Source organism: Drosophila obscura, unplaced genomic scaffold (genome assembly GCF_018151105.1).
Source record: "Drosophila obscura isolate BZ-5 IFL unplaced genomic scaffold, ASM1815110v1 contig_150, whole genome shotgun sequence".
Lineage (NCBI taxonomy): Eukaryota > Metazoa > Arthropoda > Insecta > Diptera > Drosophilidae > Drosophila > Drosophila obscura.
In genome coordinates, this window is record NW_024542736.1 from 478,307 (window position 1) to 502,184 (window position 23,878).

The 23,878-nt window shown below is 43.0% G+C and overlaps 2 protein-coding genes across 4 annotated transcripts; one reads left to right on the forward strand and one right to left on the reverse strand.

The window, feature by feature from the left end:
- Nucleotides 1-462: 462 nt before the first annotated feature.
- On the forward strand, nucleotides 463-23,861 carry LOC111073254 (transcription factor kayak). Of its 3 annotated transcripts, none has more exons than XM_041591698.1 (3): nucleotides 463-784; nucleotides 22,054-22,465; nucleotides 22,539-23,861. In XM_041591698.1, exons 1-3 carry the CDS (start codon nucleotides 557-559, stop codon nucleotides 23,729-23,731), a joined length of 1,833 nt encoding a protein of 610 aa, XP_041447632.1. In that variant the 5' UTR covers nucleotides 463-556; the 3' UTR covers nucleotides 23,732-23,861. The 3 variants fall into 3 exon arrangements, with proteins under 3 accessions (XP_041447632.1, XP_022221171.2, XP_022221170.2); XM_022365479.2 differs by lacking the exon at nucleotides 463-784 and adding an exon at nucleotides 11,514-12,112; XM_022365478.2 differs by lacking the exon at nucleotides 463-784 and adding an exon at nucleotides 20,590-21,671.
- LOC111079494 (protein phosphatase PTC7 homolog fig) lies at nucleotides 7,408-8,778 on the reverse strand. The gene has a single exon (XM_041591699.1). The coding sequence runs from the start codon at nucleotides 8,629-8,631 to the stop codon at nucleotides 7,606-7,608; it is 1,026 nt and encodes a 341-aa protein (XP_041447633.1). The 5' UTR covers nucleotides 8,632-8,778; the 3' UTR covers nucleotides 7,408-7,605.
- Nucleotides 23,862-23,878: the final 17 nt, after the last annotated feature.

Sequence of the window (23,878 nt, forward strand, 5' to 3'; positions counted from 1 at the left end):
ACTATTTCTCCATGTAATTGTGATTGCGCGTTATCTATACATACATCTATACATCATATGTACATACATACATCTGAACATACATGAGTGAGAGTGCAACGTCAGAGCGTCAGAAAGCACAAAAAATTACGAAATATTCAACAAAAGTCGGTCTGCCTGTGGCTGAAACTGGAGAAGAGAGCGCGGGAAGCACCGTTCGAAGTTCAACGGTGCGGTGCGGGGCGTGGTCTGACGCTTTAATCTAGAGAATTCTGTGCGAACGAACCGTTAACATTTTTAACACTCTGACAGGCGGCAGAAAGGCAGCAAAAAGACAGCAACAATTTGACAGCTGTATCTGAACTCGTGCGTGTGAAAGGCAGTCAAAGAGCACACAAACAGAAAAGAGAGAGTGGCGTGACAGGAAAGGAAAGAGATTGCAAAGAATTGCAGCCGACAAAAGAGTGGGTGCAAAAAGAGCGTCCACCGGGACAAGTGCTAAGAGCAGTGCAGTGCAAGTGCAAAGTGCATAAAGGGACGGAAACAACAACCACAGAACAAGTCAAGAGAGAAGACAATGAAAGTTAAAGTCGAGCGCAAAACAATAACAAAAGCGACACCAACAACAATGAGCAAACCGAAGCTGGAAGATGAAGAGGACAGTGAGGAGGCGGTGGCAACGACAGAGCAATTGGACTTTCTGCCCGCGGATCTAACGGCAACAACGACAACGATATCATCGCCAGCAGCAGCAGCAGCAACACCAACAACAGCAGCAGCAGCGGCAGCAGTGCGCAATCTTATCGTAAGTGAATTGCTCTTTTGTTGATACCCTGCACGCGGAAGGGGTAAAGGGTATATTGGCTATGTGTGGGAGTATGCAAAAGACTGTTTCTACTTCAATCAAATGAAATGCAGAGACGAAAATGGCTATTAAACTCTAGGTGTAGATCGCAGTAAAGGGTATTCCTAGACACAGTACAACTTGTTTTACAATAGAATAGGGTGGCATGTGCAGGGAATAGGCAAAATGGATTATGGCGGGAGAGCGCGGTACAAACTGGTACTCCGTGCGAGTGCACAGAACGCAATAGAATGTACCGTAGCCCACTCCCCGCTGTTGCCAAGCCCCTTGCCCAAAAGATCTAGCAGTGGAAAAAAATACAAAAAAAAAATATTCACATTGAAAATAACTTGTTTAAAAAACATATTGAACTGTTGTTGTTTTTATGTTCGTCTTCTTTTTTTTATTATGATTATTCGCCGAATTCCATGTGTGTGTGTGTGTTGTATCTTTTCCCATTGTAGTCTCAGACCCGTTCCGTTCCGTCCCGTCTCCATCGTAGTCGTCTCGTTTGGACTCGAATCGGTTTGGTTTTTATTTCGTATTTACTTTGTCGACATCTTTGGAATTTCAATTTACACTCTTGTTGTTGTTTTGCGCTGTCACTCCGTCGCCGCTCCTCTCTCTCTCTCTCTCTCTCTCTCACTGTCTATCTGGGTGTGTGTGCGCTCACACAGATGCTAAAGGAACGTGAACTCTCACACGTACACATATTGTGGCTGTTTTTATCGCATGCGAGTTTTTAGTGTCTGAAAGAGCGGCAGAGAGCCGAAGAGCGTTTCACTTCAGTTGCATAAACAAAGAGAGAATAAAAGAGAGTGGGCCATAAAAATATGCAACTTGAAGACTGTTTGAGTGGGAGTGAGTGCGAAAAGAGAGAGTGAGTGATATTTCTGTTGCATTTTTTCTCTTATTGCACTCGTATTGACAGTCCCCTCAAGGTTGCACCCCTTCCCCCTTGCCGTATTTTAAACTGTTTCCAATTTGATTTCATTCTCGATTTTTCTTCTATCTTTTTCTGTCGTCTTCTATCTTTTTTGGCGTGGGTGTATCTTGTTGTTGTTTTTGTTTGTAGCTAATTCGCCCAGTTTCTCGCTTGCAACACGTGCGTTCCACGTTGCACGATTCTCTCTGCGCCAGCACAAATTTCATCTATCTGCAGTGTGTTGATGGTGCAAATAAAACTAAATCTGTTCTAAGGTCAAGGTTTTTGATGGCATCAACTCATAGCAGTGGGGGGAAACACCGTTCTGTGGGGTCCAATCTTTGAGACGAATTCTTTTCTGTTTCTGTTTTTCCCCTTTTTTGCATTTTGTCGTAATCTTGTGGCAGAGAAATCCCTATGATAATCCCAGACTTGACATTCTTCCCACTTGTGTGGATCCCCACGCCCACGTTACCACGTTGCTTTCCCTCTTTGCATATTTGCCCTATCTTTTCTGCCTCTTTTTCTCTGTCTATTTTTGTAATTTCTGCCTCCTTTCCCCCCTGCTTACTCCTTTCATTGCTGCATCTTACCCCCTCTATTTTCTCGCTTGACATTCAAAATTATGCTGCAGTTGATTTCACCATAAAATTAAATCCAATGCCAAGGTCAAATGGCACACAGCTGCTTTGGCTCTACCTCTCAGGCAGCCCACCCCTTTTGTGTCCGCCGAACGCTGCCTGGTATTCCACTTAGAATGTCAAACGACTCACGCGTTGCATTCCCCATGATATTCAGAGGAGGCTGGATAATGGGGTGAGGTTGGGGATCCAAATGGAGATTTAAATGGGGTATGGGTGCTGAACGGGGAACGAGTGTGTGTGTGTGTGCGCCATGTATGGTGCGATGCACTTGAACAACTTAAAATTGCCATGTGTGTTGTGTTGTTGTTATTGTTTTGTTGCATAAAACATGCAGCGTGCCACATAAATATTCCATGCATTAAAAGCAAACGCATTAAAAGTCACGAGCAAACGAGCATCAGCAGCAGCAGCAGCGAAATCCTCCTCGGAGATAACCTTTTTATACACAGATTTTTAAGTATATAAAATATATACGAGTATAATCATCATCAGATCAGATATCCCCAACAGAAATTGCCAATTTAATGTGCGCATCAACTAAAAATAAATAAATATCAAAATTGCCAATGCCTTTTGCCGTCGCCAACGCGCCCATCATTTCGTCGTTCACTTAGCCCAGCCACCACCAGCAAACAAGCGGATAAAAAATTAAATAAATAAATAAATACAATACAACCAACAATCAATTATAATTGTTGTTGTTGTGACTGTGGCTAAGACTTCTACATAGACTCTACTGTTTTGGGGATACTCTCACTGGAACATCAAATTCAGCATCTTTTTTACTGCTGTACACACGATATTCTTTGCAATGAAAGCTTTAAAATTATAATATTAATACCAGAGGAACCTCAAACAGAGAGAAGATCTATCCACACACAAACTTCAGTGTTCGAGAGTGGAAAATTAAATTTTGCTGACGGTGTGCTCCCCCACCCCTCCATGCTTGAGCTTGTGTTTGCCATCCACAACAGATCTTTGTGTTAATAAATAAATACAAAAAAAACGATTGAGGATGTTTATGTTATTCTTAAAGTTAAGCAGAAGTAAACAGGCAAACGTTAGTAGAAAATTATTTTATCTTAATTCGATTCAAAATGGGGAATACGAATATCATATCATATTTCATGGAAATTATGTTCAAAAGTGTATCTATGTATATCTGTCACCCTAATTGTGGGGTTTTCTTTGGTTTTTATGGGCCCATTTACCTTTTTCGTGTGTGCAAATCTTTTACGACATTCGTTCGTATCGCTGGATCCAATCATACCTACCAATCGTTTGATCGTTTTAATCGTTTCGCTCTGCGTGCGTGTGTTTGTGTGTGTGTGGTGTGCTCACTTTTTTTTATTATTTTATTATGGCTTTCGATTGTTCCAAGAATATTTCATGGGATTTTGTAATGCACTTCGTGACAAGCGACAGGCAGAAATCGACAGATAGATAAAGAAATGGATAGATAATATTCGCACAAAGGGTTTCTTTTGACTAGGCTTCCATTTTTTAACAGGTTTTAACTGGAAAGTGTTATATACATTTTATTTTTAACTGGAATTTAGGGAGTTTCATGGGAATATAGTGTGATGCGTTTGGATTTCGGAAAAAGTTTAGAAAATGATATAAGACTCATGGAATACTAAAGAGCATTTGGTATTTGGGATGGTTAGTGGAATTTTGGGAAAGAATTGCAGCAAAGAAATGGTTAGGGAATATTATCGTCTAATTTATGGAAGGCTAATAAACCCATCAGAATAAATTCCTCCATTTCCATTGGCTTTGGGCTCTCCTTCTCACTCTCTCAGAGTAGCTTTGCAGTAAGCTTTCTCTCTCTCTTTACATATGTATATTTCTTTCGAATTGAAATACTTTTTTTATTCTACATACATATGTATGTACATATGTATGTATGTATCTTTTAATAAACTTTATTTTTTGGGATTTTACTTAATTTAGTGCAATCTTCATTGTAACCTTATCTTAGTTTTGGTTTATATAAAATTCAGAAAAAAAATGAGCTTCCGTCTAAAGTTTGATTTTTTTGTTTAATATAAAAATCTGAGAGAGGATGGTTTTTATTTCAAATACCCTGCTTGCTTTATCAATTCTGGGAAATCCCCAAAAAAGTTTGCCCATTTCCAGTCGTATGTGTAGATATCGTTCGTTTTTTGCACTCGAAAGTTCCACTTGGCTTGTGCATTTGGCGCTCTGCTAATGAAATTATCTTATGACGTCAATGGCTTAAACTCAAGCTTTGGGCTCAGGCTGTGGCTGAGCGACAACAGCGACGTAGAGAAGCCGAGTTGTTGGTCTTCTCGAGGCTCCAGTCGAGACATGTCGGAGCATGTCTCGCACGTCGAAGCTCATTTGAAAAAAGAGAACCTAATTTGGTCACAAAGTTTCTCGCTGGAAATGACGTCACAGCTAGAGATGGTCAAGGTATGGGTGGTTTTTTCACCGTGACAATGATTTGGAGATTTCGTGTTTAACAATTAAGATTTATGGATATGTATATTGGCTCAAGAAGCAGTAACAAAGAGCTTTACTCTCGCGCATTCTTCGTTTAACTGTAAGCTGTATAGTGAGCCTCTCATTTGCTTCGTGCGGTTCGTGAGCTCTCATTAACAGCCAAAGTCTCATCTCTAATCCTAACTCATATGAGATATATTGATAGACAGAGAGAGAGAGAGAGTAATGCGATGATCTCTCATTTGCTTCAGTTCAAATGCTAATATTCCCCCACACAACAACCACAGCCACACACAAAAATTATGTCATTTTGTTACATACATATGTATACATACATCATACATATATTTTCAACTAAGTGGCAAAAGAAACCGAAAATACAATAATAAAAACAAAAATGGTAAAAAAAACGGGGGAAAATGTCAAATGTTGCGTGTTTTCGAGTTCGTATTTGCTTTCGATTTTCTTGGAATTGTTGTAGAGCGAGGTGGTGTGAGAGGAGGAAACGGGGTCCTAAAGAGTGGGAGTGGGATGTCATGTGAGAGAGAAAAGGAAAGCATTCATACATTAATAAGGAGCGTAGTCCAGAGGAGTGCTTAAGAGGGGTTACAGCATTTCAAACTGAAGCGATTGGGTTTCGATTAAGTAAGGAATTGTTATTGGATATATGTACATATATGTAATTATAACTAAAGGGTATCATTTTAGACATGGGAAATACTTTATGATAAAACTCAATCAGTCATGCGATATCTAGGGTAAACAAAACAAATACAAAAATGTGCGGAATTTTCCCCAAACGTGAAATCCATGGACTACAAAGAACCCCCTTTGTTCATCCATTCACTGTGGCGCCTCTGCCACTGCCGCCTCTGTGTTCCCAATGGGTTTGTTGAACTTTCTAGAGCAAGGGCAGACAGAGTCCAGAGGAGGAGTACTAGGAAAAGAAGGGGGAGGAGGAGGAGCAGGAGGAGAAGGTGTCAGTGCTAAATGGCAGTTGGCTGATGTTCAGTTAGCCCCCCTGTTCTAGCCCTAATTGAGTTATACGACTATACATCGACAATTCGACTAATTCAAGGCATATAGCCAGCCGCCAGCCGCCAGCCGCCAGCCGCCAGCGGAAATTGCACATGGAACTGGGGAAATGGATGCAGAAATGGGATGTGGAATTGGTTATACGAATTGGGGCACATCTGGAGCGGATTGGTTTGGAGTGGAGTGTGGCTAAAAATGCATACAGCAAACACACAATGCTGAAAGATTTACACGCCCGTCGATCCTTGCTGGCCCGTGCAACGTGTGGACGCGTCATCCGGCAAGGAATTCCAAGAAGAGGCGCAGCATCAGGCAGGCAGGCAGGCATTCGACAGCAGGCAAGCATTCCAAGGGGCAACGAACGAGCTGCAACAGGGAGAGAGCGCTGCAACATCAGGTTCAATTCGATACGGCGCTGAAAAGTGCGAAACGAGCCAAAGATAAAGCCAAGGGGGAAATTATCAAGAACTGACGCCCGCCCGACAGCACACTCCGTCCCCCAGATTGTGTCAACTTCTGACCCGACAATCAGCGGAAGCTGAGGGTGTGCTGGCACTCTCGAAGAGTTTGTTACAAAAATTTTAGTTGTGGATATATTTTTGTTGTATTATTTGTATATTTATTTTCTTAGGGTCTAGAAAAAAAATTACTAAAAGCTAATTTTGAAAACTTAATATTAAAAATTGAAAAAATTACTAAAAGCTATTTTTTGTATAATAGTTTTAGTTGGTTCTTTTATTCTCTGCAAAGAAATATCTTCTGATTTGTAAAGTAATTTTTGAGCTTATTTCTTATTTTTTATGTTTTCTGTGGGTAACCGTTAGTCGTCTAAGCGTATCCTTTGCGGTTTTATCGAAGGCCCGCTCGCATTATGCTCGAGGGGAATTTCGCAATGCTGCTGCCAGCATTGGGGATTTCCAACGTCATCGACCATCGCCTGATTTTGCTGCCCGCCCTGCCCCACTCTCTTATTTATATCTTGAGTGTATCACACACATCCATAACGCTCTCGCTGGCATTTTATCGCTCTCTCTCTCTCTCTGTCTGTCAGTCTCTCAGCCTCTCAGTTATTTACGCTCTTGCTCTTGAGTGCAAAAGCTCTCGTGAGTTTTAGTGAGTGAGTGTGCCTACGTGTGCCGAAGCGAGTGCTTTTTCATAGAGCCGGCTTTTGTGAGTGAGAGTGTGTGGGCGCAGCCGAGTTGTTGTGTTGGGGGCCCTAGGCCATGGCACGTCTCGTTGCCCCTCCCGCCACTGACACACACTCACTCACTAACTGGGCTAAGAAAAACAGAAGAAACAGAAAAAAAAGCGCACGAATTCTGGTTAAAACGTATGAGTCATCCCATCCAATCTGTTTGCGCTGTGTGTGTGTGTGTGGAATCGGTTGTAGTAGCCCCGTGTTCATTCATTCATTCATATTTACTGAATGAATGAGTGGGGCCACAGACACTGTACCCGCACAGCCCATACACCCACCCCCATATTTCACCTGATTCCAGCGAAATCTCAATTGCTTTTGTTGTTGTTGTTTTTCTATAAACAAATTGTATATTTAATTTTTATCGCTGCCAACTTTTGGTGACTTTTTGATTGACTTTGGAATAATATTTGCCGGGAAACACTTTTAACTTTTGATTTAACTGTGATAACGCCTCCCCCATAGACGTGTGCGTGTGTGTGGGGTCAATAGGTCACACCACACACACACCCCCTTAACATTCAGTGGAATTCGCCGCACTGGTTGTATGCCGCTTGCGCATCGCCACGCTGGCAAGGACCACGGTTATGTCATCCGGCTTGCCGCCACGCGGATACTCCACATTGTTCTCCATCGCCTTGATGGAGAACGGAGACATATATATGGGGTTGGTCGAAAGAGCACTGGCCCGTTCCACCACACGATTGACCGCCTCCTGCAGGGCCTTCTCCTCATGGACACCCTGCACTTTGGCCAGCATATCGAGCAGCATGCTCTCGGGCATGTTGTCGAAGAGTCCGTCGGTGGCCAGCAGCACGAGGTCGTTCGGCTGCAGCAGAAGACGGGTGGCCACCGCCTTGGCAGGATCATCGCAGAACCACAAGTCATGACTGGACTCTGGCGGCGGCACCGTCATCTGGAAGGGCATGTTGAAGCTGTGCGTCTGCTCCTCGGAACGATTCAGCACGCTGCCATTGCGGATCACTATGAATCCGCTGTCCCCTAGGTTGGCGGTGTACAGGGTGGACTCGCTGCGGTTCAGGGCCACCACACAGGCGGTGCTGCTGCCCAGAATGGGCTTCCACCTTCGCTTCATTTCGCCGTAGCACTGGATCAGCAGATTGCGCGGATTGCGCGCATCAAAGGTGGGCCTCTGGGCGTGGGTGAAGCAGCGATGCATCAGATCCTTGGCGAAGAGCCCCGCATCGATGCCCATTTCGCGCCAGCCGCCCACGCCATCGGCCACGCCCAGCACATCGGCTGTGGGCGTGGAGCTGAAGAAAAAGCTGTCCTCGCCGTAGCACTGGGTGGCCTGGGCTCTGGACTGACTGTCCGACGGCACTGCGGGCTGGTATCTTCTCTGCACGCCGGACTGCACTACGGACTGTAGTTCGGAAATTCTGGACTTGGACTTGCCCTGCACGGCCTTCACCAGATACGGCTCCTGGCTGTAGCTGACGAGCGCGAACCCAGGACCGCTCCAGCGAAAGGCAACGCGTGCCAGCGATCCCAGAGTAATCTTGGAACGAATGAATGCCATTCTCCCAAGCTATTATTCGTTTATAATTGTGATTAAAAGTCTTAAATGTTGGTGCAAGTTTTTTGTAGTGATTCTGATCAAAATAAGAGTTTAATTTTGAAAGATTTTTTGATTTTTGATTTTGAGACTAGGAAAGAGGCCTGGCTGATGATGAAATGATCTAGTGTCAAAATGAGCGAACATTTTCCCATCTGAAAGTAGGCGCGCACACGATTGTGGAGTGCTTAAAAAATAAAATTAATTAAAATTAAAAAATTAAAATTAAAAACTTTAAACTAAAAAATTAAAATTAAAAAGATTAATTAATAAAAATTAATTAAGGAAGATTTAGAGGAAGATTTTAATTTGAGAAATCTCTATAACCATTTCACGCATAATCCACAAAGTAGAGAGACCCTTTTGCTGGAGGAGGGGAGCAGCAGTCACCTGTGGGTGCGATTCTGTTTACACCATAAACATGAGTTAATTGCCAAGCGATTTCCCTATCAGATACCCAGCCAGACCACAACTGGGGGCCTTCGAGGGCTACGAGTATTTGTCATAGATTTACTTTTGGTTTTTTTGTTTTTGTTTTGGGCTCCCATTGTTCAATCTTATCTGATGGCATGGGCCTACGACAAAACTGGCGACTACTTGGACCCGGGCTGTACCCCGTACCCCCATCATCACCGGAAGTTTGGATCACGTTACTACGGAACTGCAAGACTTTATCGCAGAGCCGTTGCCGTTGCCTTTGCTTATCGCTGGACAAAAGAAAAACAAATGAAATGAAAACGAACAAAAGATAGCTTTATTTTTAAGTACTGATGTAAACGCCTTTGCTCAGATACAGATACGGTCATACGGACTCTTATCAGCGGCGAAACCACTTTTATTCGACAGAAATCGCTCATTATTCATTTCTGTTTGTTATTCCTTACAACCGATTGCCAAATTATATGGAAACCTAAGGCTCTGCTTCCGGTCAGGCAGCGAAGGCAACCAACCTTTGCGTCAGATGCAGTGGGCCAGCCCAGACCTAAGCACTCGATAAATGATTCCATTTGTTAAAAATACAATACTATATTGTATATACTCAAAATGGAGTGTAGTGAAGAGCTGCCGAATGCTACTACTACTCGCACGATAACTGAGGCATACAGAACAAAGTCTTATCACTATGCCTGCCGCCTCTCCGTGACGTCGCGTCGGCGATGAGTTCGTAGAAATTATTTGAAAACTTATTGCTGATTGTACCCTAACCCAAAAAAGGGTAGTGCAATTTTCACTAGAACTTTGAAATGCGTTAGAGGAAGCATTTACAATCTGCACTCGATGTTGACTCGAGTGAGTCAATTTGTGAAAATATTTAGTTGATTCAATGGAATCATGCGGAGTTGTAGCTTTCCGGATTTCCTGTGTAGATTCACATTTTTCAAGAGAACACTTATTTATATTAGTGCCATTCTTAGTTGTCAAATATTAAATTTAGATCTTAGCTATGAGATTGAAACTTCCATTAAAGATGCCCGTGAAGGTCGTAGAATTTACAGAATGTATTTCCTACAATATATCTTCAACTGTTGCCCATTATTACGGTCCAATTTGACGAACAACAATTATTACTTTAGATTTAATTAGTTGATCGTTCCATGAATATCTGCATGTTTCTTTTTCATTTCTTTCTATGCATTTTTGAAACCCAAATACTAATTTTAAATTCTGTTCTCTTCTTTCTTTCTATCTCTCTCGTTGCAGGTAAGTAGAGCAAAGCAATTGCCTTTGTGCCACACAGATGTTTAGTGTCACACGACCCACTTATGGTTGCACTTTCCCCAATCCCAACCCCAACCCCAATCAGCCCCCCTACAGACCAAAAAGGAGAGCCACGTAAGTGACGACACAAGGTCAGTGTGGCCTTTTCATTTTGTTGCGCATAAAATTACATGACACCGCAACGGAACGCATCAATCGGTAGAGTCGATGGGCAGGCTGGCAGTTGGATAATGGATAGAGAGGGGGGGACACAAACCCCATCAATATTTATTGAAAATGCTGACAAAGCATACATAGATACGCGATAAATGCCTATAGAGGAACACCTGCCTGCCTGCAAAGCTCAGGTGGATCGTTGGCGTCGCTGGCGGCAACGGCAACGGCAACGGCGACAACCTGATTCATATCGGAATCGAATTGAATCGCCTGGCGACCCATTTCGTAGACCCAAAATGCGAGATAAGGCATAAGGCGACTTTTGGGGCCCCACGATTACAAAGGCCAACCATTGTGGTTGTTGGTTGCATTTGAACAACAACAACACGAAAAAAAAAGAAGAAGGGGGGACTTTACCTGTGCTGTGTCTTTAAATTTAGTTGCTTATGTCATAACTAAATTGTCTGGCGATAAGATAAGAAAGAAGCCAGCCAGCCAGCCAGCCACAAGAACGGTAAAGAGACGGTAAACAACGCGTAGCCAAAGAAAAACTACGAGGCACAATGGAGGCACGTGAGTGCCGTGCCTGCTTAAGCGATATACGAGTGGTATATGTAGCAGCCAGCGGGTTAAACCCACGATATATGTATACATACATATATCTATATACAATGTGCCATAATTTGTGGTCTGTGCAGTTTTTGCTTTTTATTTTATTTTATTTTTTCATTTTGTTGCTCAGGAAATGCCAGCCAGAGACACACAGAGCCAGAGCCCCCCAAGCTTTCAATTCCACTCAACAAAATGCCCATGCTCTGTGCTCTGTGCTCTCTCTCTCCCTCTCTCTCGAACTGTCTCTGTAAAAACTGGCCCTCTCTTTCACTCGGAGCGATAAAAACAAAAATACTCAATTCGTTTGGGTGGCCTCTGGGGGCGTATATAAGGCCAGTCGACCGACGATGACGCATTAGTCAAAACAAGTTGGCCGTGCGAAACGCTTCGGCAAAAGTCTCTGTGAAACGTCGTTTCATTTCAAACAAAACAAAACAAAACCGTCAAGAAAAATCGAGTGAATTTACGCGAAAAGCGCCTAGGGAAAAATTAAAACAGTGTAAAATTCTCTGAGGCAGAAATGTGTGCGGCATTTGAATACAAACAAAAATTAACAGAATAGGAGAAACAAAAAAATTTTCTCGGAAATATTGAAATACGGACAACGCAAATAATTCGCACGATCGCGCGCCACTCGAACTACAAAATACACAGATACAGATGCAGATACATCGATAGCGAGATACATTTGTGGCAGTGTGTGAATTGAATTTTTTAGACATATACAACGGCGTATTTCGCCAGAAATCGATTTGAGTCATTTGGCTAAACGGCAACATAGACTTTGTGCCGGAAAGAAATAAAGCAAAACAATAAGGAAACACACAACACAATATAAATAAATATCCGCAGCGTAAAAGATACAGATAACAGCAGATCCATGATGACGCTGGATAACTACAATATCTTTGGCGATGAATATCTGTTTAGCATGCCGCTATCGCCATTGCCTAAAGTGGTAAGAGATCTTATAAATTAACCCTATCCCCGTACCCCTATCGATGCGATGGTGTATGCACATTCCCACCCCAACTTTGGCATAGTTAGGGACATTCGAGAGTGTTTGTTATCAGCTCTATTGCTATTCCTGCTATCAGTGCCACTGCCATGAAAATTCTAGAATTCCTCCACTATATTTTTTATATAAATTACGCCTCTAACATATACATATGTATACTACTCGTATTTATTTCTGCCAATAAGCTTTCGCGTTATCGTTCGTTCGTTTATATTAAATTCTTGGAAATTGGAGATCCCCTCTTTTTTTTCTATTCCGTGCCATTCCATTTCATTTTTATCCCCTCACTTGCCCTTATCTGTATTGAATTTTAGTGTTATTTGCTGTTTTGCAATTGTGTGTTTTTGTTTGAGTTTGAGTTTGTCCACCGATAAGGCCCCGCCCATCCGATCTACCCAATCTCCTCTGCCCTATTCAATGCTCATTACCCTAAAAAAGATTTCTATATTTTGTGGCTTTCGACTCGGTGTTTTTGATAAGGGAATTACGAGCTTTTGTTGGCTGTGGCTCGGCCGAAACGTTGTGGGGGGATCCATCATTGCTACAAATTTTTGGTTGTCATACGACACGATAGATAGGGAATAAATCATTGGATCCACCGCTGGCAATTGCCATGTTATTAATAAATCAGTCTTATGTAAAGAATGGGGTAATATATGTACTAGGAATTTGTTATTTTAAAGTGGTATAGAATTTATAAATTATGGAGTATTTTAATGAAAATTTAAAATTTTTTACAGTAAGCTATTTTGTTGGTTTGCCAATTAATATATTTAATTAATTGGCTTTACTCTAAGAGTACTCTAAGAGCATGCTCCCACCCAACAAAAAATCACCCCCCAAACGGTAAATCACGCTGCACTTTCATGCCAACATTTACAGCTACATAATACTGTTTTTTGGCTTAATTTTTGTTTCGGTTAATTTTTGTACATTGCATTTCACAGTCCAGTGATCCGGTCTGGTCTGCAGTTGCGTTTTTGAACGGGTTCGCGGTCGGGGTCTGTGTCTCGTTCTCCGTCTCCGTCTCCGTCTCCGTCTGATGTCTGCTGTCCGCTGTCTGGTGCTCTATGGCTGATATCTTTTGCACACGTGCGATTTTCGTGACAATTTAAAAAGTTTTGCGCTGCTTTTTTACTTTACTTTCCGCTGAGGGAACTTTTTGTTGTTGCATATATTTTTGGTTAATTTTTTTTTGTATGAAATGAAAGTGAATGAGGGTCCAAATGGGGGTGACCCTTTGACTTGTGAACCTCAAAGGCACAGACACATTCGCGTGACACTTGATACTCAGAGAATTATATGAATATACTCGCAGTATTCATATGTTAGGAAGGGGACTCTCCACTCCACTCACTCACAATTAGGGCGGTTCAAAGTGACATGCTGCAAGTCAAACACTTGCCACATGCACCGCACCGCATCGCACCGCCGCTTAAGCTCTCTTCAAATTGTTTTATTACTCGTAAGTCGACAGGCAATGGAACGTATGGGACGTATGGGACGGCGCCCCCACAATATCCAGACAAAGTCCAACTTTCTTTTAATTAACTCACAAAAAAAAAAAAAAAAAAACGAATATGGTCCGTCTCTCGTTGTGGCTGTACTTTTTTCTTATATTTATTTATTTTTTTTTTATTTGATTCGTGTACTTTCGCAATGGAATCTTAAGTCGCTGAAAGAGGGGGTATTTTTTTTTTTATTTTGAAGTTGTGGGCGTTCTTCGATTTGCCTTGCCGTGTGGGCCTGGCCTGGCCCCTTGTCATGAAAGAAATCACTTGAAGTCTGAGCAGATCTGTTTTTTTGTTTTGGGGGGTAGACAATAACTTTCCTTTGTATAAAAGCCTACCTACACACCATGCAGCACTACCCCTACGCTGCTACACCTTTTTTTCCCCTACAGAATTGGCCTAAATACGAGTATGGCTGTCGATCTTTGCTTCGATCATGCCACATGCCACAGTCCATGGAGCGTGCAGCGACTGAATTGAATTAAGATGCAGCCAAAATTAATGTATCTTTGTATCTGCGGCTACAAGTGTGTACGAGTGTGTGTCTGTGAGTCGGTGCGGTCAGCTAATTGCAATTTCCAGTCAATTTAATTGAATTTTTTCTTCGTAATTCAAGTCGATTTTCCATTGAAGCTCAAGGGAAAGAAAAGATACAACTCGCTCACACGTAAATGGATAATGGGGGGTTTTTTTGTTTGTGTGCTGCCAACAAAATTTGGTGCAGATAATTTGACGGGAGAAACACGATTGCAAGTTGCCCTGTAATTGATGTCCTTTTGCCTTAGCCAGAGATACCCCACCCCAGCCCCTTTCTATATCCCTTTGCTCTGGCTAAGGTCCTCCTCTTTGTATATCCTGTACGTTGACTGCTGCCAGCTGTAATTTCAGCTTGGCAAAAGGTCTGTCCTTTTGATGGCTGCGGTCATGTCCTTCTTGGAATCGGAATTGGCCAAACCTCGAAACTGAAAAGTGAAAACAACTTTTACTACGCTCCACTCTCTCTTCCCTCCCTTCTCTCCGACTTGTCTGAGGTCCTTTCTTTTTGGCTCTGTCTTGTCTACTGGCTACTGTCTCCTGCCTCCTGTCTGCTGCCTGTCCATGTTCTGTGTGACCCATCCTTGTGTGAATTTTTATCCTTTGGTGGCGCCTCGACGTCGCGTCGTTTGTTTGCCATTTCCTCGAACTGCAAACTTGGCCATAAATTCCGTACAGTCGCGTCCCTCCCCCAAAACGCCAGTGGTTCATTGTTCGTTTTGTTTTTGTTTTCACTGTCGTGTGTGTCGCGTCGCGTCGCGACCAAATGCATTTAAATAAATTATTCCCAGACCAATGTCGCGTCATTTTATTAGCTGCACGTTTGCCCATATGCGTATATCGAGGGTTTACTTTACTTTCCCCTCCTCACACATTCGACCACATTTAATTATACATAACAAAGTTCACTTTTCGATGATTTTTAGTGGCTTTTTTATTAATCTCGTAGCCCCCCAAAAATTGCTGTGAAACAACAACAAACCCCAACCCCTGAAGGCTAAGCTAAAACCCCACCCAAAAACAAATAAATTTCCACAGTTTGGCGAGAGGTAGGTGAGAGAGGTGTAGTATGTACCTTTATTCATTAGTCGCGAGGGGGTTCAATGCACCGCCAACCAAACGCCAGAACATAACATAAATATTTTAACTCTCTTTCTTTTTGGGCTTTTTAAATATTTCATGCAAATTTGTCAATCGCTGTTCATTCCACGCCCTGTCCCTGTACCGAAAAGTCTGATTAATTTGACACTCAACTTAAAGCCCGACACCCAAGGAACACAGCACTCCTGCCGCCTGCCTTGCAGCCTCCATATCCCATATCCCAAAGTCAATTCTGAAATTTATTTCCCCTGCGCCTTGACATTTTTCTGATTCTTTTTTTTTTTTTGTTTTTTGTTTTTTTTTTTTTGCGGTTGAATGTTTTTTCTGCTGCACTTTTTGGCAAATTTTGAATTATGGCTTCTGTCGCGGGCTCTGTCCGGCAGTTGAAATAAAATATAAGCAACAACAAAATTCAACAAATTTCTTAACTTTAATTCAATTTTCGTTTTTTTTTTTGTTTGGTTGTTGCGGGGGCGTTCCAAAAATGGTTAAACCTCAAGTGATTTTAATGACGGCGCTGCTCTTCACAGACAGAAAATTTGTGTTGGGGATATATACATATTTAACATACATATATGTATATATATGTATGTTATATAAGCACGATATGGTCAAGGGGCTTCCATTGCTGCTGCCGCTGCTGTTGTGGCGTGCCTAAAAAAGGCTGTCCATCGCTGCCCCGGGGCATTGACTCTGTGGCACTCCAAAAATTCTTGGATCACGAGGCTCCAGGGGGATATACGTACACACGGCTTTATCAACAGAGCCTGAGAGGCCCAGCACACACCCGGCACTCAGTCAACACACTCCTCTTTCCTTTCTGGCATTGCGGTCACGTTCATGCAAAAAAATAAAAATAATAAAATAAGATATGATTTCTGTTGCGTTGCCTTCTCCTTTGCGTTAATTGTTTTATTCGCAGAATATTTGCATATATATTCGCAAATGCAAATTATATAGAAACGTACAGGAATAACTACCATACGATATGTACATACATACATACATATATCTGAAATTATGCTTATCGTCAAGGGAAGTCTCTGCTTATAGTATGTAGTATACTCATTTATATAGAATCCCACACCCAACTTTTATAACCAAAAGAAACACTCGAAACGCACTTGAACTTGTCAACTTTTCAAGTCTCTCTCGCTATCTCTCTCTCTCTCTCTCGCTCTCTCTGTGTCTTGATTTTTTGCTTCTTTCTTTTTGTGACATTGCAACAACATTGAGGCACAACACAATGCTATGCTGCGCTGCTTGGAGCTGCATTTAAAGTCTTTGCCAATTGAAAAATACAATAAATATATATTTTCTGTTTCTGCTGCTATGTACTATAATTATGCGCATTTCTAACTAAACAACTGGCGGGGCAAAATAGCAACATTCAGAGGATTTTCTGTAACCTTCATCGGTGCAATTTTTGTTATTTTGTATTTAACAAGCTCGACAGATAGTTAATTTATGCCATTGCAATACTAATACATAGCAACTAAAACAGCCACAAACCGATAGAAACAACTCAAGAAAATAGCGTTAAAACAAATGCGAAATTGTGTTTCGTATTTCGATCTTGATTTGGAAAGAGAATAGCTGTGGCGATAGCATGGGATTGTAGCTGAGTGCTAAACGAGGAAAAGAAATTGGAACTGAATAGAATAGATTAATTTATTGAACTAGTGAAATGTAGATATATATTTAAACTATAAAATCATGCGATAGTTCTACTGGCTATACATATTCAGGTATACACTGTGAGAGTTTTGATATCCATCATGAAACAGATTTAAGCAAACAATTGCAAGGTACAGGCTGTACCAGAGCACTAACATTTCACTGTAAACAGTTGACAGCGTATCCTAACAGCTCACTGTTGGGGTATTAACATTGGCAGTTAACAGCTGATTCTCTCTTCCTCAACACTTAATAATAATTCAACGCCACTTATGATATAAACAATACAAATTGTTGTCGACTGTGTTTTCGCTTTTTTTTCTTGTTGTTGTTTTCGCCTTTGATGTTGCCAAGTTTTTGTTGTTTTTATTTTGCCTTTATTACGTCATTGTTAGGCTAAAATTGATCTAAAAATAAGTCAACACGTCAGCTCTGAAACGCAGACACACTCGCACTCGCAACGGACTCGTAGTAGAAGGCAAAAGTCGATGCGATATTTCTGTGGCTGTCAACTTGTTGCCAATTCCCACTGCACCACCATCACCCATCATCCCAACCCCTCCAGGAGGTAATATTTTGGCAGAGAGAGAGAGAGAGAGAGAGAGAAAATAAATGTTGAACTAATTAGAGTCAAGGTCATAGGTGGGGATATGCAAATCGCAGTTCTTTTTAGTGCTAATGTCCCACTGTATGTACTAGTGGGCAGACAGCTGTGTTGAGTCCCACTGTAATCAAATTTGCAGCAGCAACAGCAGCAGCGGCAGCAGCAGACCCATGTATTAGTCAGCAATTTGCTAACTATGGCGACTACGTCAGTAGTGTTCTGTGTGCTGGGTTCTCGTTGTTCCCTTCCTCCTCCGTGCTCTTTTCATTTCATTTGCCACGCTTTGGCGCAGCTCAATTGACCCTCAGATCTGAACTCTGGGGGCTCAGACCTCTCTGATAAGAGAGAGACGTCTACTGATGCTGATGGGACTCTGACTCTGAGCCCCGTTTCAATTTAGACAATTGCTGCGGCTGCTGCTCGTACTACATATTATTATGGTTATTATTTGTTATAATATATATTTATATATTTTAAATTGACTGATTCATCGGCCAAATACAGTTCATGTTCATACTGTTGGGGAACAAGTTCGCAAAAGTAAATTTACATTCGAAAGTAGGTTAAAATGAAAGTCTCCGACGCAACCCGACCAGACCCGACCAGACAACGTGGAAAAGGTGTTTGAACGGCGGCTTTCTTCAAAAGTAAATGCTCAAATATATATAAAATAAATAAATATAAAATAAACATGCGTACAAAGAATAAAATCGATTGTTTGTCACTGCCACACACGACACACCACACACCATACCATACACCATACCACACCACACCACACCACACGACAGAATGTTGTTGTCAATAAGGTAATGGCCTTTTGGATTGGGCAATGTAGTATACTCCTCCGATAAGATCAGTCAATAAAAATATCGTAAACTCCGGTAATGGATCGGATGTGAACTGACGGAAATAAAAACAAGGTAGAGTTGCTTTCAGATGTTTCCTTAATATGGAAATGACTTAATTCACAATTTGAAAATTAATCTAAACAACAAAAGGAAAATAAATGAAAAAGCAAAGTGTGCAATTATTTCATCATAGCGCCTTTATTTCGATCGTAATGCGAGACAATATATAGTCTTTGTTCCACTTCTATCCACACAAAGTTAATATACCCTACCCACCAAGGAATACCCTGTGTTTAGATGCCATTTGCAAGACAGGGGGTCTCTATGGTTGCTCTGCAGGAATGCTTTCGTTGTTCCCCTCACGCGTGCACACACCTGTTGGGGCTCACAACACACATCCATCTCATCGTCAGATGTGACAGACGACAATTCTGCTATAAATAAATGTTATGTTAAGTTCGGAAAATTGGCTAAAAAACGCTTGCCAAATCTTGCGCTGAATGTTTCATTTCGGCCTTTTTAATTATTATGATTTATGGCAAAGTAAAAGCGTTTCCAGGGAAAGACTAAGATCCGCTAGATCGGAAATAACATCTATGGGGGGTATGGCACATGTATGTATATATGTATGTATGTGTCTGCTATAAAAATGTTTATGGCAAGACTCGCGTGGGCTGCCCATTGCCTGCCCTGCCCTGCATTGCCCCACATGTCGCCGTGTGGGCTGCCGCTCAATTAAGAGCAGCCAGCCAGCATTTAAATTTATTTGATTTTCTTAGTTGGGTTGTCTTCTAATTTGAGCAAACAGCTCTCTGCTCTCTGGGGATTCTGTGTGTGTGCTGCTGCTGGCTGTTCTCTAGATAAATCGCAATCTCAAGATCTCTCGATCGTTGCCAATTTCTCGCTCGCCCCGGAATCAGTCGCAAACGAACAACGAACCATCGAAGTTTAGAAAAATATTCGAGAACTAAAAACCAAAAGGCGATCGCGCGCGCGCTTTTCCTGCTCGAGAAAAACCGAACAACCGAACCAAAAATCCGAAAACGAATAGCGAACAAAACGAAATTAAATTTGGAAATTCGAAACAGACAAAAAAGCAAAAAAAAAAAGCAGCAATAGAAAAGCGAAAATTGCAATTGTTTTTTTTTCGCCGATTTTTCTGCTCGTTTTTTGTTTTTTTGACAAATTTTTTGCTGCTGTTTGTTTTGTGGCGCGCGCGTGTGCATTGCCAAAAACGAATCTTCGGAATACACAACGAATCGAGGAATAAAATGAAAATAGAATAAAAATAAAATCAAATCAAATAGATGCGAAGGAAACACACACACAACACAAAAGGAAGCAAAGAATAAAGCGAGACGCACATTTTCTCAGTTTACGTTGCATGCCGCGTGGATTCGAACAGAAGCTGCTTGGCTATATAATTATATATATATATAGATAGCAATATATATACATCGCACCAATACATACCTACATATATATATATATATATATATATGTACGAAAAATAAAAGCGAATTGCTCGCCCAAAGCAAAAGGCAGAGGAATAGTTTTTTTTTCTGTTTTTGTTTTGAGAGGCGTTGCCCGCCGTATACCCATGAGAATCGAAACGAATCGAATGCTGTGCTCCGAAAACTGGCGCAAGGCTCAATCCGTAAACCGAAAGCCCTTCTACCTACATACATATACAAACACGTGTCTGTCACACTTGATTTTAAAGCCTTGAGCACGATAATTATTGCTGTGTTGATTATGTGGAATACTCATTTCGATCCTTTGCGAAATCAGCCAATGCTTATCGTAAAGCGCCTCAGACCCCCGGAAGACGGAGGGCGGCGACTTAACAATTGAGAGATTGAAGCGACTGAGCCATTGAGGTATTGAGCAAACGAATCTACGTCACAAAAACGAAACACAACCACTGTTCGCAGCTGAAAAACGAAACTAAACTTTTTATGGAAACGTCGAAAACAACGAAAATACAACCAAAATCCAAAAAACCAAATACAACGAACGAACAACAACAACAACTACTGCGACAACAACAACAACACCAACCATAAAGACAAGCAAACATATAGGAAATATATACTGCATAAACATATATATATATACATATATAAAGATAGATAGAAGATCTAGCTTTTTGCTGTAAATATTAATAATTAAAGAGAGAGTTTTCACTTAGATTTAAACATAAACTAGCATCTGTTTCTGTTGATTTTTGAATGAATATTGTACGAGCATATGTTTATAAATATATCATTGTTGTCCCATTATATTGTTGAATAACGAATAACGAATACTAGTCATTGCGCCCAACTGTGCGTATACGTGATTTGACATTGCGTATACTTAATATTACGAGAGAGATAAAGTAGCATAAATATAAGAGATAGTTTAGGATATAGATAGGAAGAAACAACGAACAAATGATGAAAAATCTTAATGGTAGAGCGCATAATGCGTGCTACCATCCCTACCTCCATCAGCTGCATCAGGCACAACAACAGCAGCAGCAGCAGCAACAGCAACAGCAGCAGCAGCTACAGCAACAGACACAGCTGCAGCAGACACCACATGCTGCTCATACGCAACAAAATGCCCTGACGCAAAACGCTCCACTGCAGATACAGTGGCCATATAATGCTGCTGCTGCCAATCAATACTACCAACAACAACAACAACAACAGCTGCAGCAGCAGCAAGAGCAGCAAATGTTACGTCAACGACAATTGCCCACACAGCAGCCGGCTGCCTCCTACGAGCAGCAGCAGCAGCAGCAGCAGCAGCAGCAGCAGCAGCAGCAACACCAACACCAACAGCTGCAACAGCAACAGCAGCATCAGCTGCGGCAATCTTTTACCAATGCGGCAACCAACACCAACGCCGCCGCCATGGCCGCCATGTGCCAAATGCAGAACTTTTTTACACAACAACAACAACAACAGCAGCAGCAGCAGCAGCAGCAAGAGTTCAACAACAATTGTGGGCACATTAATTACAATCAACCGCAACAGCAGCAGCAACAGCCAACAGCAGCAGTAACAACAACAGCAACCACAATTACACCAACGCCAAAAGCAACACCAACAAAAATTACACCAACGAATAATCCAACAACAAATACTTCAACAACAACAACGAATGGCGACAAGTTTGCAATGGATGCCAGTGAAATTGCCAATTTTTTAGCCAGCGAGCTATTCATGCAGCAGGTATACAAATATCGGTAGTGGGTGTATCGCTATTGGGTGTATCGGTATCGAAAACAAACGGGGGGAAAATCAAAAATTGTAATTTCAAAATGTTGGAAGCGACTTGGTTGGGGTTTTTGGAAAAATTGTGATTTTTTGTTCATCGTATGGGTAAAGGGCCGCGTGTCGGCGAAATGCTCCTAGAGGGTATACAAACTAAAACAACAATGGAACAGAAATATAAACATTCAAGTGATGGATCTCCCTCTCTGTCTCACATCCTCTCTCTGTCTCTCCCTGTCTGCCCTGCCCTCTCTCCTTTGCCCTGCCTCTCGGAACAAATTAGACATGAAATAAGTTGTAAACATTTTTGATTAATTTCGCTTTTTATATCCAATTGCAGCTCGGCACATTCGATGGCATACAGAGTGCACCAACGCTGACGACGCCCACGCTGACGCCGACCACGCTGCGCAGCATTGAGGAGACATTCTACGAGATGACCAACGATGTGGTTAATGCACCATATCAGGCCGGCTTCAAACCGCCCCCGCTGGCCCCATTGGTAAGCAACAACAATGGCAATGGCAACGGCAACGGCAATGGAAATGGCAACGGTTTGGTGTCGGTGGTACCCACAACGACGACCACAACGGCCACCATAATTGGTGTGAGCAATCCGCTAATCAGCCAGCAGCAACAGCAGCAGGTATTCGATTGCGGGGCCAGCGTTATGCCCGGCAGCGATACGGAGGAGTCCAACGCCTCCTGGGCCGATGGGCAACTGAATGAGGATCAGAGCATATCCGACACTTGTAAGCATTTCATCAGCATCATCATCAAAACTCCATAGCAATACTAATTGGGTGTTTTCCCTTTGACTTGCAGCAAGTGGAGCCACAGACAGTACCTCCTATCAGAATGGACACATGATGGGCAACAGCAGCGGCGGCGGCAATGGCGGCGGTGCCAACAACTTCAGCAACGTCCTGGCTGCAGCCGGACGCTCTTCTCAGGGCAACACAAATACCTCAAACAGTGCCACACCGGCGCGTCGTGGCGGCGGACGGCGTCCGAACAGGTCCGCCAATATGACGCCCGAGGAGGAGGAGAAGCGTCGCATTCGCAGGGAGAGAAACAAGCAGGCGGCGGCACGTTGTCGCAAGCGACGCGTCGACCAGACCAACGAACTCACCGAAGAGGTCGAGCTGCTGGAGAAGCGAGGCGACAGCCTGAAGAAGGAGATGGAGCTGCTCAACGAGACGAAAAACCAGCTGGAGTACTTCCTTCAGGCACACCGTCCCACATGCCAGAAGGTGCGTGCCGATATGCTCAGCGTGTCCACCTGCAATGGGCTGATCGGGCCAGCGGCCCTCCTAAGTGCCGGCAGCTGTGGCAGCGTCAGCAGCCACCACAACAACAACAGCAATAGCAATGACAGCAGCAGCGGCACCATCACCGGCCTCGATGCCACCCTGAACTCCACCGGGCGCAGCAATTCGCCGCTCGATCTCAAGCCGGTGCCAATCGATGAGGATCTGCTGTTGCACATTAAGGACGAGCCGCTCGACGGTGCCCTTGACTCGAGTTCCTCGCTCGACCAGGACGGACCGCCGCCGCACAAGCGCTGCTTTCCGCTGCCCAACATTGCCACGCTGATGACGCCTACCGGTCCGGCGGGTTCGCTGCAGACGCCCATCTCGGGCACGGCGCCGCATAGCTTTGGCAGCTTCCCCACCACCATCAGTAACATCAGCAACATCAGCAACATCCACAACGGCCCCACACTTAACACTCTGAACAAGATGCCCAAGGAGCGGCCCAACACGCTGGCCGTCCAACGGCCCTTCGGCGGCCCAATGCAGCTGAGTGTGAGCGGCGGCAGGGCGCCCACGCAGATACAGGGTGTGCCCATCCAGACACCGTCGACGGGCACCTTCAACTTTGACTCGCTGATGGACGGTGGCACTGGGCTGACGCCCGTCTCTGGTCCGCTGGTGCCCAACTGCTCCTCGCAGAACAAGCATCCGCTGGAGCTGCCCACGCCCACAACCGAGCCGTCCAAGTTGGTCAGCTTATAACCGGTATAGGGCCGGTGGCGGAGGCAGACGCACGGCGCTAACAAAGTCAAAATTAAGCTAAGTTTTCTACGTTATAATGAATGAACTAAAATTGTATCTACACTTACGCTGGATGCGGAGGGGAGTGCTGAAATCAAACAAAACATT